This window comes from Danio rerio, chromosome 3, assembly GCF_049306965.1.
Source record: "Danio rerio strain Tuebingen ecotype United States chromosome 3, GRCz12tu, whole genome shotgun sequence".
NCBI classification, from domain to species: domain Eukaryota; kingdom Metazoa; phylum Chordata; class Actinopteri; order Cypriniformes; family Danionidae; genus Danio; species Danio rerio.
The window spans coordinates 66275395-66293433 of NC_133178.1; the positions used below are offsets into that span (position 1 = coordinate 66275395).

Below are 18039 nucleotides of genomic sequence, written 5' to 3' on the forward strand. Positions count from 1 at the left end.
TGTGATGTGGTTAATTTTTTTTTAGTTAGATGCAACTGGTGTAAAAAGTCTAGAGCCCTGATAAAGAATTATAGTTGTACTCTTTTTATGAGTCATGCTATTGCTTATTTAAAAAATATTTTCTTTGAATTAAAAGGTAAGGCATTCATTTTCATTCATGGAAACAATTAAATAATAGGGCAAATCTAACTCTACTCCAGTGTAGCAAATGCAATTTACTTACAGACACAGCGTAATATGATTTAGAAACTGCAATCAACTCCTTATTGCTGATGAAAATGAACACATTTAATGCAAAAAAATCCATTTTTCCACTGATTATTTAAACCAGCAGGAACAAATAGTTTCTTGTGTTTTGATGAACACGACACAGTTTGAATTGTGAATAAATGAAGAATAATTGACAGGCAGAGCAAAGGGAAGTGCTGAGGTGAACATGAATTTAACCATGTGAATATTCATCTGTTCTTTACATTGAACGACTTCAGAACATTTGAGATATAGTAGATCTACATAAAAAAACTTTCTGTTGCCTTATAATAGGCTGCCTTCATGGCTTATAAACACAGAATATCGATACCCAATCCAGCAAAAATGTGTGTTAACGAACAGATATCTGATCAAAATATTTTGATCAGTGCATCCCTATATGAAGGGGCAGAAAACAGTCAGTGGAGATTAAGAATAGATACTCAGATAATGTCAGCTATTAATTGTGTGCCTCAGGGGTCAGTGCCATCATTTATATTTTACCTTTAGGTCATACATTTCATTATTATAGTCTTCATTTCCATTTTGTGCTGATGATACACAATTTTAAATTTCCATAAGACCTAGAATTAAATTTTTTTATCATATTGGTCATTCATAACTTTGTTCAAGTTAAATGAACAAAAGCCCACCACTGGGTGTGTTTTATCTAAAGCTCAGTCTTTTACTCTGTTCACTGATAATTCCCATGTTAATTTCTCTACTTTTCACACTCAATCTCTCACACCAGAATTATCTGATGTTCAGACATGAAACACCTTTTCACTGGAGAGAATGTTTTGCTGCATTGGCGTCATTTGTGCAGCTTTTCTCCAGTGTGGATGTTCATGTGTTTCTTAAGCCTCTCTAAGTATGTGAAACTCTGAGAACACTGATCACATGTGTACGGCTTCTCTCCAGTGTGAATCCTCTCATGTCTTTTCAGGGTTCCTAAAAGACTAAACCTCTTGCTACACTGTGAACACTTGTACAGTTTCTCTCCAGTGTGAACCTTCTCATGCGATTTTAGGCATCCTAACAGACTAAATCTCTTGTCACAGTGTGAACACTTGAAAGGTTTCTCTCCAGTGTGAATCCTGTCGTGCAGTTTCAGTTGTGTAGCTGTAATATAAGTCTTCTTACACTTAAAGCACATATACTGTCTCACAGCAGTGTGGGACTTCTGATGCCTTTTTAATTTGGACTCCACTGTATAACTCTTTTCACACACAGGACATGAATAAGGCTTCTCGCTTCTATGAATTGAAAGATGCATCTTCAGCTGTGAAGCACTTAAAAATGTTTTGCTGCATTGATCACATTTGTGTTTTTTCTCTCCGGTGTGGATCCTCTTGTGTTGATGAAGGTGTGATAATTGGCTGAAACTCTTCCCACACTGAGTACATGTGAACGGTTTCTCTCCGGTGTGGATCCTCATGTGTTGATTAAGGGATGATGGTTCAGAGAAACTCGTCCCACACTGAGTACATGTGTGTGGTTTCTCTCCAGTGTGGGTCCTCATGTGTCTATTGCGGTGTGATGAGTGGCTAAAACTCTTCCCACACTGAGAACATGCATATGGTTTCTCTCCAGTGTGGATCATCTTGTGTTTAGTAAAGTTTGATACGTATCTGAAACTCTTCCCACACTGAGGACATGTGAATGGTTTCTCTCCAGTGTGGACCCTCATGTGCTGATTAAGGGATGATGATAGCCTGAAACTCTTCCCACACTGAGAACATATGAAAGGTTTCGCTCCAGCGTGAATCATCATGTGTTTATTAAAGGTCGATACGTGTTTGAAACTCTTCCCACACTGAGTACAGGTGAATGGTTTCTCGTCAGTGTGGATCATCATGTGTTTATTAAGTTGTGAAGAGTCTCTGAAACTCTTACCACACTGAGTACAGGTGAATGGTCTCTCTCCAGTGTGGATCATCATGTGTTTATTTAAGTTTGATGTGTATTGGAAACTCTTCCCACACTGAGTACATGTGAATGGTCTCTCTCCAGTGTGGATCCTCATGTGTTGATTAAGGTGTGATTTGTGTTTGAAAGTCTTTCCACACAGTTTACATGTGAATGGTCTCTCTCCGGTGTGGACCCTCATGTGTACATTAAGCTCTGAGGAGTGTCCAAAACTCTTTTCACACTGAGTGCATGTGAATGGTCTCTCTCCGGTGTGGATCTTCAAGTGTAAATTAAGGCTTGATGAATATTGGAAACTCTTTCCACACTGAGTACACTTAAATGGTCTCTCTCCGGTGTGGATCCTCATGTGTTGATTAAGTTGTGATAAGTATTGGAAACTTTTTCCACACTGAGTACACTTAAATGGTTTCTCTCCGGTGTGGATCCTCATGTGAAGCTTAAGACTCTTTTTGGTTCTAAAGCTCTTTCCACACTGAGTGCAGGTCAAACGATTCTTGTCTCTCCTTTTCAAAACACCAGAAGTCTGTAAATTAGGGTTTTTCCCAGCTTCAACATGACGTTCCTCCTCTTCACTCTCCTTATTCTCCCCAAATGGGTCTGAAACAAAGTTTCTTTTATAGTAAGTCAATAAAAAACAAATGTAGGATGAAAATTTGAAGTGTAAAGACTCTGTAAACACTGGCTACAAAAACATTAACTTTGATGCACATAAATGTAAAATACATCAGATCGTGTTTAGTTTGGTCTTGTCATGAAATAACAAAACATGGAAATAAAAGACGACTAAGATGCAGTCCCCGTTTGTACCCTGTTAAAAATATACAGTACCAGTCAAAATAACTGCTGTCTTATTGTATGTAGTTTCAAATGAAATGATTACTCCAGTCATTGCATTATTACTATTACCATTAATAATAATAACTAATATTAAGACTGATTTATGAAGGATCATGCGATTCTGAAGACTTATAAACTACTTTTGAACAGTTATTCTATTGACCTTATTCTTCAATGCTGAAGTGCGCTCGTTTTTGCGATTGTTTTAGAACTTTCGATTCAGCTGCGTATGGGAGAAATGACTAGGAATAATAAACGGCAGAAAACGGTCAAACTGCTAGCTCTACAAACAAGTGTTTGCATGACTATACAGACAAAGTAGATTAATATTATAAGAAAATATCAGTTTGCAACACCAAGCAGCAAAAAGTGTCTAAAAATGAATGGAATTGAAGGAGATCGAAGACTCGAGCCAAAATGATTCAAATGGCTGCGCCCACTCATACTCGGAGAATAAGGTGAATAGTGCAATGACATTTCACAATTTGTTCTGTATTTTTTGATTGAATAAATGCAGCCTTGGTGAGCTGGAAAAGCTTACTTTAAGACATTTAAAAATCCTAGTTACAGCAAACTTAGTGTTAGGGCTGCTCGATTATGGGAAAAATCATAATCAGTATTATTTTGGTCATAATTGTAATCACGATTATTCAAAACGATTATCAGTTGAAGTCAAAATTATTCGTCCTTCTGTGAATTTATTTTTATATATAAATATTTCCCAATTGATGTTTAACAGAGGGTTTTTTTACAGTATTTCCTATAACATTTTTTTCTTCTGGAGAAAGGCTTATTTGTTTTGTTTCAGCTAGAATAAAAGCAGGTTTGAATATTTTAAAAACCTATTTTAATAGCTCGATATTATTAGCCCCTTTAAGCAATATATGTTTGATTGTCTGCTGAAGAAACTACTGTTATACAATGGCTTGTCTATTTACCCTAATTAAGCCTCTGAATGTCACTGTAAGTTGAATATCTTGAAAAACATGTGGTAAAATATAATGTGCTGTCATCATAGCAAAGATAAAAGAAATCAGTTATAAGAAATGAGTTATTAAATCTTTTTTGTTTAAGCTGTGCTTTAAGCATCTTCACTGTATTTTTGTATTTATTGATTAATAATAAAAACAGTCGGCAGCAGCAGGAATACCGGACGCTGTCACTTTAAGAATAGTGCGGCTCTGATATGGTTTCTCTTTCTCGTGTCTTTTGATTCTCAACTTGTTTGTTTATTACACAAATGAGGGTTAATAAGAATAATCACTAAACACCGCGCTCTGACACAAATGTGCATGTATTTGACCACTAAAGCGCTAACATTAAGATCGCGTTAGATGTGTGTGTGCGCTCTGCTGTCCGAGGCTAAGCGCGGCGTTCGCGCAAACACACAAACGCTACCTGTCCGAGGTTAAGCCTCACACACACACAACAGCATGTGCTCTTTTGCGCTTTTAAAAATATAAATGATGCGCATCCCGTGCTGCAAAAGTTACATTACAGCACATGCTTTTAGTCATTTTCACGTGGAACTGAGCTTTGCAGAGGCAGAGTTTTCACACGTGTACAACTGGAAAAGGGGCGGTACGTGATGGAATAATCGTTTGTCTCGATTAATGTTTTTCCATAATCGTTAAAAGCCAAAATCGAAATCGGATTTTCGATTAATTGCACAGCCCTACTTAGTGTTTGTTATAGTATGGTCAGATGAATTGTTCAAAGCTTTTCATTTACAGGTTTATTAATGAAGAAACAGGAACAACTGCCAACCTGTTTGTTGTTCAGTATCTTCATGTGTAGTTTTGCAGGGGTCCGGATTACTCATGTTCTCACGGTCCTTCAATAAACTCTTCTCTTTGCAGATTTCACTTCTTGTTGATTTTCTAGTGCTCATCTTCACTAGTGGGCTGATCGGAAAATTCCAGTATTTACACCCAAAGGAGGAAGAGCTTCGAAATGAAGGATCTGCCAAGATTAAAAATAATCAAAATGTAATGTAAGCCTTTTCAAGGTAGAGTTCAAGGATCAAATATTAAACCTAAAATATTGACAGATAACATTAGCAAAATGGTAATCAAAATATAGATATATAATGCAAAGAAATGTTTAATCAATGATTATGGTAAATCTAGAAGCAAATCATAACAGAAGAGAAAGAGACAAAAAATTTGTCAGTCAAATATGTTATTGGCACAAATCGCGCGAGTGATGCTGTCTTTGTTGCAATTACAGCCATTATATTTCCAGTGTTTTGAGCTGCTGTGACTGTTCTTGGTAAGTCAGTAAATACACCCTTAGGAAAGAAGTATACTTAATTAAAGGTCAAGTATCAAAGTATATTCAGTAAGTATACTAATATCAATGTACTAGTAGTGTACTTGAAATGTTCTTCCAGTGGACCAGAAAGATACACTGCAGTGACAAAAGCTGCACACTATAGATATAAAATAAATGCAATTTTTTATCTTACAGTTCATATAATTGTTTAGTTACTTACTGCCGTCATTAAAAAAACAAATACAAATTAACACCATGACCCTCTGTGTTTGTGTCAGTCTGAACAGCTGCGACAGACCCCTAAACTGTAAACTTAAGGGAAACACTACAGTTAGGGTTTGGTTTATGGGTAGGGATTAGGTGTAAATGACATTTTTTTTTTTTTTTTTTTTTTACAAAAATGATGTTCAAGTTTCAACATCGATTTTAATCCAGGATCACATCATATTTGACAAACTCAAAATCACACCCAGCCAGTAAAACATGTCATTGTGGGAAAACATGACAGATCAAATTTACATGTAAAATAGCTGAAGAAATATGTCATCATCAAATTAGTTTTCCACCAATATCAAAAGCAAATCTACACTCTCGGTTGACACCAATAAAATGAGCTCAATGAGGGAATTTACACCTCAGCATAATGAATGAGGTGAAAACAGAAACTACTGATATGAGCTAAAGAGGATTTCAGCAGCTCCGATTATATTGATGAGCTTCAGACTAGAGACTCATTAAACAAGCCATTCAGGATCAACAGCAGATCAGCTCAACTTTATAAAACGAAAATCAAAGACAACTGAGATTCAGACGCTAATCTACACCCTACAAATATCCATGCACATAATTCTTATGTAATATAAATTTAATCAATGCAAGTGTAACCAGTCTACTTATACTTAAGCAAAGAAGACACCAAGTACAAGTACTGCAAAATACAAGTTACATTAGTATAAAATGGCGATTTGCTAACCTGCTTTTAGCACCAATACTAAACTCTGAGACCTGAAAATTCCTCCAAAAATTACATTAGCGGCGAAACAAAACAAAATCACGCAACAAAGCTTTCATAAACATCACAAACATTAAAACTTACAACATAAACAATTAGCTTTTCCAGAAGAAAAAGAAGCAGCATTTCTCCACACAACTTACCCTCAGCGATGCTCAGCAGCAATGTCTTGTGCGGGAGGCGGGAAGAGAAGAGGTACGGAAACTCGGGAGGTACAAAAACGACGATGTGTATTATATTATCACAGGACACAAATAAAAATAACCGCTTAACAAAATTCACAAATAATGAACAAAATAATTAAATAAAAGTTGCAAATTGTAAAAATAATAGCTATTTAACAGAGTGCATTAACTCTGTTACACAAAGATAAAAAATTAAGCATTTGTGAAGAAAAATGTTGTTTTTTGTGTTTAGGTTTTCAAAGATAATCTCAGCCTACTTCAGTATAATATTAACTTTGTCATGGTTTCAGTGTTTATAGGGGGATCTGCACTGGTTTTACATAAACTTTGATGAAATGTTCCCAACATTCAAGTCTGTATTTTATCTTTTAAGTTTTAAAAGCAAATAGTTTATAATGTTTTAATGATTTTTGTGAGCTTTAGATCGCCCGTTTCAGTTACAGTTTTCTTTCAGGAGTTTGCTGTTTCTCGTTCTCAAAATATTAATGCTGTTAACAATATATTTACAAATCTACTCTATATTTTTCCCGCTGCTTTATGCACTGATCAGTACTTTTCAGACGTTTATGAAAGTAGGTAAATTTGTGTGCACCCATGGGTGACGGAACAATTGAAATCAAGATGTAACTTTAACAGCGGATTTATTGTTTATGTGATGCTGTTCTGATGTTTATTTGAGTAAATGCTGCGGGATTTTGAAGTGTTTAACGGATGCGCGTGCGGAGTCCCATTCAAATGCAGGAGTTGCCATGGAAACGGGGCACCAGCACTCACTCTGTCAGACGGCAAAACTCCGTCTCTCGCTGCTGTTTTTACGGCTTTCAGGTAAGTTCATAAATTTCTAAAATCATAGAAATATAACATAACATGTTTTGTCACTTGATCTTTCTTATTTATTGTATTTAGCACGTTTCTGTTGCATATTTACTTTATTTTAATGCCTTTGGAAAAGTCCGTTAGCATCTTCTCAACTGTTTTTGGGCAAGGTACGTAGCGTTAGGCTAACTCCAAAGAGCTCTTGTTTATAAAGGTTTTGGCTTTTCATTCACATCTTTATATGTAAAAGAGAGGTTTTAATAGCTTTGTAAAGGCTGTGCTTGTAATTAGTCAACAATGTTTTATTGGAAGTAATCCAATTTATTTAGCCTAAAATATGCGCAGCCGCTGTTAATCAGTGATATCAAGGAGCTAACATTCAGATAAGAGGAGGATGTCATTCTAAACTACAAAATGTGTTGTAATATTTATGTATATAGACAATAGACATGAAATTCGATATATCACTATAATGAACAGGCATATCGATATCTTGGGCACTTTAAAATACTGTAAATCAGTGGTTCTTCAACTGGTACGTGTGCAAAAAAATTTTTCACAAATGATTTATGTATAAATATAATGACTACATTTATGAGGTCCAAGCAACGTATGCAGGTTTTGATGAATAGTTGACTATGTTCATACATTACATTTAAGTCCAGGAGTTTTTTTTTTTTCAGACAATAGACTTCCATTTTAATTTAACTTTTAAATGCACATTTTAATTAAAACGTTGACATTTATTTATTTATTTATTTTTTCGAACATATCTAATTTTTATATTCTAGACTTTTTTTATCTTTAATATAATTATAAAATTGTATACAATGTGATGCAGTTAAAAGTTGGGTGCAAAAAGTCTAGAGCCCTGATAAAAAAAAATAGTTGTACTCTATTTGTGAGTTATGCTGTTGCTTACTTTAAAATATTTTCTTTGAATTGAAGGTATATCAAATAATCAATGCAAATACTTAAAAAAAACAATACTGCAAGAAACAAACAACCCACTAATTGATTGAAGAAAATAGTGTTTTACATTTGTGTTTCACATTACTAAAGATAATCTCACTTTAGGCTAATATTAACCTAGTCACGGTTTGTGTTTATAGTGGACACTTGGTTTAATGGAAACTTTCAAGGAGTATGTCCCAATATACAAAACACTGGCTTTAACTGCTAAGTTTTAAAAGTGAATAGAATTATTATGTTTCATAATATTATAATGTTTTGATAACACAGCAGCATGAGATTATGTAGGCATCAAGTTGTTTTTGGGGGGTCGTTAATCAAGTCACAAAAATTGGTCTTTGTTTTGCATGGTTGATTTGGTCCAAATATAGCCCAAAATTTATGTTGAAATATTTTTTGTTTGTTCAATTTGGTCCAAATGTTGTCCAAGCATGTATATTAATGGCGACTATACTATAACATTATATTAAAATGATTTTGGATGCATTGCATAAAACATCAAATAAAGCTGAGGCATCATACATTATAAAAACATTGCTGTTTAGCGTGCCAGCTTTCAGTGGATGAGCTATGCTTGCGGTCCAACATCACTGTTGAACTTTTGAATATCCGATCTACATCCACCAACACTGGATGGGTTTTGGAAATTTGGTCCTTTTGGTCTACTAACCCAAGATTGTCTAAAAATGCTGATATTGATCATGATGTGTAACCTGTGATGACTGAATGTCTCGTAAAATGTGCATCAATTGACCAGTAAGCCCAGAAGTTTAGATTCCTACCAAAGAGAGAGATGATGCGACAACTGTGAAAGCCAGGAGGGAGGTAAGAAGAAAATATTGTAATAACCACATAAATAAGAATAATGAAAACAAATTCTCAGTGTACTATAGATGTAGAATGACCTAATATTTGCTTATATTCACGTCTAACATCATTTTTTTCCCTTTACAGAACTTTTATGGCAATGCCACTGGTAAGGTAAGTTCTGGTAAGGTCTTGCATCAATTCAGTCTCATCCATTATTACAGCTATAGTAATCGCTCTAATATTCAAATAGGCTGGTGCTGATCCTGATGACCATATCATTATTGGCAATCTTGATTTTATTTCAAAACAACTTGAAAGAACAGAAGCAGCTCCACTTGATTCATAGATGTATCGACATTTATGAGCACTTTCAGTCAGGCGTTTTCGACAAAAACAGTACAGAAACAGCATTTGTTAAGATTGTAAATGATCTTTTCCTAGCGGTTGAGTCTGGTCTTTTGTCCATTCTTCTTATAGATATTAGTGCTGCTTTTGATAGTATTAGTCATTCAGTATTATTAGGACGATTGGCTTGTATAAGAATAGCTGATTATGTGCTTTACTGGTTCTCATCTTAGACAAGTAGGGATGTACAGATACCTTTTTTAGAACTATCCGATCTAGATACCAACATTCTGAGTATCGATCGATACAGATTCGATCCAGTGCCATTTTTTAAGCATAATACAGTGTCTATAGCTCTGGTGCTAAACTCAAATAATCTTATCTTCTTTAGTAAAAAATAACCACCTATAAGCCTGCTGTATATGACTGACAGCACAATCTAACTAAAAACTTGTGCTTGCTGAAAACTAGGCTACATTATTTAAGCATTCATTATGACATTGATCTGTTCTGGTTCAGCGTATGTGTCTTTTCTTTAATATTAAGGGTGCTTTCACACCTGTGAATCAATTAATTTGTTCCGAAACAGGGATTAAAAATGTTACATTGTTACGGACCAAAATAGCTAAAACAAGTCACGTGTGAGTAAACTCTCCTCATATTGGTCAGAGTTTCAGGGTTTATTTTGCTAGGTCCTGCTCATCTGTCAGGGGGAGGTGGTGGTTTGATGGTGTTTGACAGGGTGCACGCGAAGTGTCTGGAGAGCGAGCAGGCCTGCTGTGGGGAGGGGTGAGAAAGGTGCACGATGTATTTGAAGACGCGCGATTACCGGGAGATTATCACTCGTTTGCGGGATTCCTGGAGACTCTGCATTTGCGAGAGACTGCCGGGAGACTTGGGATGTCTGGAATGACCTCCAGCCCTACTCATAATTCTCTCTTCATATAGCCGTATGCCTATTACACATCCACAAAACACTGTGATATAACCGGGCTCGGATCGTATCGTTTTCTCACTACAATTGATCCGCTCCAGAATTTGTTTCAATTGAGCCGAGACCACCTCATTCAGGCGATCTTGGAGCGGTTGTTTTGGAGTGGATCCGAGCATGATTGCTGGTTTCACATATGCCAAACAAACTGCGCAAACGAGACAGGTTTAGAAACAGAAGTCTAGGTGTGAAAGCACCCTAAGATTTTTCTTTGAAATCTGCAATAGGCTACCAATATTGACAGTAATCGTTTTATCAAACCTGATATTTTCCTGCAGGTTTGACGCAGACTTAATAAAACCTAGCCATGAGACAGAGAAAGTTCAAAACAAGGTCTGCTTATATGCCAAAACACCGCTTCAGCGCCAAAACACAAACTGCTGGTCTGTTAAATAAAGTATTGCCAAAAATTGAATTACAGTAAATATTGGCAGTTTCAGAGTAGCCTATATTAGGCAGAATATATTTTTGGTAATGACAATCCACATTGTGCCCTTCAGTTTTATTTTATTAATTGAAAGAACTACTTTGACCACAATGAGCCAGGCTTTACAAACTATTTGCAGCACTGAAAGTATTCCCCTCAAAAAAATAAACCCAGTCTGAAAAATTAGAAAACCGAAAGGGGAATAAATCAGTGCGTTGAAGATCTGTCCAATGTATTATTGAGCATTTTCTAATTTAAAGCCTACTTTGTGTGTGAAAAGCAGGTAATAACCCTCTCTACTACAGGCTTGCGAATGCAATTTACTAACAAACACAGCGCAACATGATGTAGAAACAGCAATAAACTCCTTGTTGCAGGCCTTGTTGCGGAGGGAAGCACTGAGGTGAACATGAATTTAACCATGTGAATATTCATCTCAATATTCATTCACATTGAACTATCGAATGGCTTCAGGACATTTTTAACGAACCGATATCTGATCAAATTATCAAAATCGGTGCATCCCTGTATGAAGTGACAGAAAACAGTCAGTGGAGATTAAGAATAAATACTCAGATAATGTCAGCTATTAATTGTGTGCCTCAGGGGTCAGTGCCATCATTTATATTTTACCTTTAGGTCATACATTTCATTATTATAGTCTTCATTTACATTTTGTGTTGATGATACACAATTTTATATTTCCATAAGACCTAGAATTTAATTTTTTTATCATATTGGTCATTCATAACTTTTTTCCAAGTTAAATGAACAGAAGCCCACCACTGGGTGTGTTTTATCTAAAGCTCAGTCTTTTACTCTGTTCACTGATAATTCCCATGTTAATTTCTCTACTTTTCACACTCAATCTCTCACACCAGAATTATCTGATGTTCAGACATGAAACACCTTTTCCCTGGAGAAAACGTTTTGCTGCATTGGCGTCATTTGTGCAGCTTTTCTCCAGTGTGGATGTTCATGTGTTTCTTAAGCCTCTCTAAGTATGTGAAACTCTGAGAACACTGATCACATGTGTACGGCTTCTCTCCAGTGTGAATCCTCTCATGTCTTCTCAGGGTTCCTAAATGACTAAACCTCTTGCTACACTGTGAACACTTGTACAGTTTCTCTCCAGTGTGAACCTTCTCATGCGATTTTAGGGATCCTAACAGACTAAATCTCTTGTCACAGTGTGAACACTTGAAAGGTTTCTCTCCAGTGTGATTCCTCTCATGCAGTTTCAGTTGTGTAGCTGTAATATAAGTCTTCTTACACTTAAAGCACATATACTGTCTAACAGCAGTGTGGGACTTCTGATGCCTTTTTAATTTGGACTCCAATGTATAACTCTTTTCACACACAGGACATGAATAAGGCTTCTCGCTTCTATGAAGTGCAAGATGGACCTTCAGCTTTGAAGGCCTCAAAAATGTTTTGCTGCAGTGATCACATTTGTGTGGTTTCTCTCCGGTGTGGATCTTCATGTGCTGAGTAAGGCGTGATGATAGGCTGAAACTCTTCCCACACTGAGAACATGTGAACGGTTTCTCTCCGGTGTGGATCATCATGTGTTGATTAAGGGATGATGGTTCAGAGAAACTCGTCCCACACTGAGTACATGTGTGTGGTTTCTCTCCAGTGTGGGTCCTCATGTGTCTATTACGGTGTGATGAGTGGCTAAAACTCTTCCCACACTGAGAACATGCATATGGTTTCTCTCCAGTGTGGATCATCTTGTGTTTACTAAAGTTTGACAAGTGTCTGAAACTCTTCCCACACTGAGGACATGTGAATGGTTTCTCTCCGGTGTGGATCCTCATGTGCTGATTAAGGGATGATTGTTGGCTGAAACTGGCCCCACACTGAGAACATATGAATGGTTTTGCTCCAGTGTGAATCATCATGTGTTGATTAAGCTGTGATGATTGGCTGAAACTCTTCCCACACTGAGTACATGTGAATGGCTTCTCTCCGGTGTGGATCCTCATGTGTTGTTTAAGTTGTGATGAGTCTCTGAAATTCTTCCCACACTGAGTACATGTGAATGGTTTCTCATCAGTGTGGATCGTCATGTGTTTATTAAAGGTTGATGAGTCTCTAAAGCTCTTCCCACACTGAGTACACGAGAATGGTCTTTCTCCAGTGTGGATCCTCATGTGTTGATTAAGGTGTGATTTGTGTTTGAAAGTCTTTCCACACAGTTTACATGTGAATGGTCTCTCTCCGGTGTGGACCCTCATGTGTACATTAAGGTCTGATGAGTGTAAAAAACTCTTTCCACACCGAGTGCATGTGAAGGGTTTCTCTCCGGTGTGGATCCTCATGTGTTGATTAAGTTGTGATAAGTATTGGAAACTCTTTCCACACTGAGTACACTTGAATGGTTTCTCTCCGGTGTGGATCCTCATGTGAAGCTTAAGACTCTTTTTGGTTCTAAAGCTCTTTCCACACTGAGTGCAGGTCAAACGATTCTTGTCTCTCCTTTTTAAAACACCAGAAGTCTGTAAATTAGGGTTTTTCCCAGCTTCAACATGACGTTCCTCCTCTTCACTCTCCTTATTCTCCCCAAATGGGTCTGAAACAAAGTTTATTTTTTAGTAAGTCAATAAAAAATAAATGTAGGATGAAAATTTGAAGTGTAAAGACTCTGTAAACACTGGCTACAAAAACATTAACTTTGATGCACATAAATGTAATTTGTGTTTAGTTTGGTCTTGTCGTATTAAATGTTTAACAAAACATGGAAATAAAAGACGACGGTAAGATGTAGGGTCAGTCAAAATAACTGCTGTCTTATTGCATGTAGTTTCAAATGAAATGATTACTCTAGTTGTTGCATTATTACTATTACCATCAATAATAATAACTAATATTAAGAGTGATTTATGAAGGATCATGCAACTCTGAAGACTTATAAACTACTTTTGAACAGTTATTTTATTGACTTTATTCTTCAATGCTGAAGTGCGCTCGTTTTTGCGATTGTTTTAGAACTTTCAATTCAGCTGCGTATGGGAGAAATGAATAGGAATAATAAACGGCAGAAAATGGTCAAACTGCTAGCTCTACAAACAAGTGTTTGCATGACTATACAGACAAAGTAGATTAATATTATAAGAAAATATCAGTTTGCAACACCAAGCAGCAAAAAGTGTCTAAAATTGAATGGAAGTGAAGGAGACCGAAGACTCGAGCCAAAATGATTCAAATGGCTGTGCCCACTCATAGACGGAGAATAAGGTGAATAGTGCAATGACATTTCACAATTTTACAGTTTGTACTGTATTTTTATTAAATAAATGCAGCCTTGGTGTGCAGGAGAAGCTTATTTTAAAACATTTAAAATCCTAGTTACCCCAAACTTTTGACCGGTAGTGTATGTTATAGTATGATTAGGATAAATTGTTCAAAGCTTTTTATTTATATGATTTTTAATAAAGAATCAGGAATAATACACCAACCTGTTTGTTGTTCAGTATCTTCATGTGTAGTTCTGCAGGGTTCTGGATCACTCATGTTCTCACGGTCCTTCAATAAACTCTTGTCTTTGCAGATTTCTCTTCTTGATGATGTTCTGGTGATCATCTTCACTCACTAACCGAAGGAGGAGGAGCAGATCTGCCAATATTAAAAAAATAGTCAAAATGTAATTCATGCCTTTTCAAAAAACAATACATGTGAATATATTAGATTATTTACAAGATTGTCAATTCTTTTAAACATGCAACCTCAGGATAGTTTAGCTATTGTGGTATTTTAAACCTTGTTTCCTCTGCTGTAAATACTAACAGTAAACATGGTCAGTGTGATTTCACTATGTACGACATGTTTCTGGATCAGCATCATGGTAAAATGAACTATTTTCCAATCAGCCAATCAGAATTAAGGTATACATTTACAGTTCATGTTAAGTTTAGGCTTGTGATTGTTATCCAACCATTATTCTATTCTGATTTTGGGAATAATATACAGCAGTGTTTCCCCTACCATTAAATTAGTGGGGCGCCCAGCCTGCCCAACAGTGGATGCACCCCCGGCACAGTAGCTAAAATATATACAGATGCAGTGGGACCTCTGCCAAGTGCAGCCATTGTATTCCCTATCTAGGGTCTCATCCAACCTTTTAATCTTTCCCTGAAGCTTCATGAGTCTGCCGCGAACTTTTACCAGACCCATGATCCCCAAAAGTGAGTTAAAATACCCAGAAATCATGGCGACAAGAGTGAATGCACAAGAGAACTGACCGTGAGAGGAACAGTGATGGTCTAAGCATTACACTTGATAGGTAAAATGTTAAATGAATAGAGCAGTGAAGATATCGTGAGTGCAAATTTAGAGATCTGCAAAATTATGTTATACTAAAATAATGTTCACACCTAAATGGTTATAAGAGATGTGTTTCTAGTATTAAATGCAGCATCCTTTATTTATTCCCTTAGGTAAGGCAAGTTCTCTTAAGATTTATATTTAGAGGGAAAATGTGCTTAATGCATTATAAAGCAGTAGAATCGGTGCTCAATATCAACAGATCACCATGACAAGGAATCAGTACTCAGTATCAGCAGCAAAAATCCTGATCGGAGCATCCCTAGCTTTGACCCAACCTGGCTGTCGAGCAGCAATACTCCCCCTGGCTGAACAAGACTGGTCTTGGTAAGTCAGTAAATACACCCTTAGGAAAAAGAAGTATACTTAAGTAAAGGTCAAGTATAAAAGCATACTTTATTTAGTAAGTATACTAATATCAATGTAGTATTAGTGTACTTGACAGAAAACCAGAAAGATACACTGCAGTGACAAAAGCTGCACATTTGACGGATAAAAAAAAAATGTTAATTTTTAGTTTACAATTAAAACAATTGTTCAGTTGTTTACTGCCGTCATTAAAAGAAACAACACCATGACCCTCTGTTTGTGTCAGTGTCAGTCTAAACAGCCGAGTCAAGTCCCCAAACTAAACCTAGGGGAAACACTACAGTTAGGGTTTGGTTTATGGGCAGGGATTCGGTATAAATTCAATTTTTAAACAAAAATCATGTTCAAGTTTCAGCATCGATTTTAATCCAGGATCACATCATATTTGGCAAACTCAAAATCACACCCAGTCGGTAAAACATGTCATTGTGGGGAAACATGACATACATGAAATTTACATGTAAAATAGCTGAAGAAATATGTCATATCAAATTAGTTTCCCACCAATATCAAAAGCAAATCTACACTCTCGGTTGACACCAATAAAATGAGCTCAATGAGGGAATTTACACCTCAGCATAATGAATGAGGTGAAAACAGAAACTACTGATATGAGCTAAAGAGGATTTCAGCAGCTCCGATTATATTGATGAGCTTCAGACTATAAAGACAACAAATTTCAGACGCTAATCTACAACCTATATATCCATTCACATAATTCTTATATAATGTAAATACAATCAATGCAAGTGTAATTAGTCTACTTTTACTTGAGCAAAGAAGATACCAAGTACAAGTACTGCAAAATACAAGTTACATTAGTATAAAATGGCGATTTGCTAACCTGCTTTTAGCACCAATACTAAACTCTGAGACCTGAAAATTCCTACAAAAATTACATTAGCGGCGAAACAAAACAAAATCACGCAACAAAGCTTTCATAAACATCACAAACATTAAAACTTACAACATAAACAATTAGCTTTTCCAGAAGAAAAGTAAATACTTCCAGCAGCATTTCTCACAACTCACCCTCAGCGATGCACAGCAGCAACGTGAGCGAAGAGAAGAGGTACGGAAACTCGGGAGGTACAAAAAGGGCGACGTGCATCATATTATTACAACAGGACACAAATAAAATGCTTAATAAAATTCACAAATGTTGAACAAAATAATTAAATAAAAGTAGTAAAATGTAAAAAATAACAGTTATTTAACAGAGTGCATTATCTCTGTTACACAAAGATAAAAATTGAGTATTTTAGAAGAAAAATTGTGATTTTTGTGTTTTAGTTTTCAAAGATAATCTCAGCCTACTTCAGTATAATATTAACTTTGTCATGGTTTCAGTGTTTATAGTGAGAAACTGCACTGGTTTTACATAAGCTTTGATGAAATGTCCCCAACACACAATACTGGCTTTAATTTCTATGCTTAAAAGCTAATAGTTTGTAATGTTTTAATGATATTTGTGACCTTTTGAACACCCATTTCAGTTTCTTTGAGGTTATTTCTCATTCTCAAAACTAAATAGAAAAAAAAAACATTTTTGATATTCGTTATCAAAAAGTCTGTTACTCAACTGTTTTCTGGCAAGGTACGTATAGCTCCGTAGAGCTCTTGTTTATAAAGGTTTTGGCTTTTCATTCACATCTTTATATGTAGAAGAGAGGTTTTAATAGCTTTATAAAGGCTGTCCTTGTAAGTAGTCGATGTTTAATTGAAAGCAGTCTAATTAATTTAGCCTAAAAATACGTGCAGCCACTGTGAATCATTGATATCAAGGAGCTAACATTCAGATAAGAAGAGGATGTCATTCTAAACTACAAAATGTGTTGTAATATTTCTGTATATTCACAATAGAAATTAAATTTAATATATCATTATTATAAGCATGCATATTGAGATCTTGTGCAGTTTAAAATACTGTGAATATTAATATTTAGACTTTTAGAGTGCTTTTTAGATTATTCAATTAGTACTTGCAGTGGTTTCATAACAGTCCTAAATGCTTGGAGGTTTAGGACATCTTAATAGTTCAATCATGAACATTTTCACTTGTTATTCTGGCCTACCACATACAGAATCATTCATTTAAAATTCTGATATCATTTATAAAACTATAGTACATTAACACAGGGCAGTAAGACTCCAATAGTTAACTTCAGTTCATTTAACTAAATTCGCCATGAACTTTTATTAATTTTAGCTTCTTGTAATGGATAAAGAATTATAGTCTTTATCCAATTATGAGTCATAATTATTTTATAAAATGTAATTAATAATTAATGTAATTCAGTTGTTTTTTTAAGTAGTATGCGTAGTAAATCGGTATATTTTTCAACAGGGCTGCTCAATCCTGTTCCTGGAGATCTACCTTCCTGCTAGACACAGCTCTCACCCTGATCAAACACACCTGAACCAACTAATTAGGACCTGAACAGCACTTGATAATTACAAGCAGGTGTGTTTGAAATGGGTAGCAACTGAAATC

The 18039-nt window shown here is 35.8% G+C and overlaps 1 protein-coding gene across 1 annotated transcript; it reads right to left on the reverse strand.

Moving 5' to 3' along the window:
- Nucleotides 1–266: 266 nt before the first annotated feature.
- On the reverse strand, nt 267–16606 carry LOC100004591 (uncharacterized). The gene is made up of 6 exons (XM_073945305.1): nt 16578–16606; nt 14312–14468; nt 11798–13425; nt 6448–6571; nt 4786–4980; nt 267–2778 (listed from the first exon to the last, which is right to left on the reverse strand). The coding sequence occupies exons 2-6, from the start codon at nt 14433–14435 to the stop codon at nt 1064–1066; spliced, it is 3786 nt and encodes a 1261-aa protein (XP_073801406.1). The 5' UTR covers nt 14436–14468; nt 16578–16606; the 3' UTR covers nt 267–1063.
- Nucleotides 16607–18039: the final 1433 nt, after the last annotated feature.

Excerpts from the sequence above, each read along its gene's own strand:
- LOC100004591 (XM_073945305.1), bottom strand. The coding sequence starts at position 14,435 with ATGATCACCAGAACATCATCAAGAAGAGAAATCTGCAAAGACAAGAGT. Across the intron at positions 13,426-14,311 it reads AGATACTGAACAACAAACAG|ACCCATTTGGGGAGAATAAG; the intron begins GTTGGTGTATTA and ends ACTTTGTTTCAG. Across the intron at positions 6,572-11,797 it reads CTGGAGAAAAGCTGCACAAA|CGGTTATTTTTATTTGTGTC; the intron begins TGACGCCAATGC and ends AATTTTGTTAAG.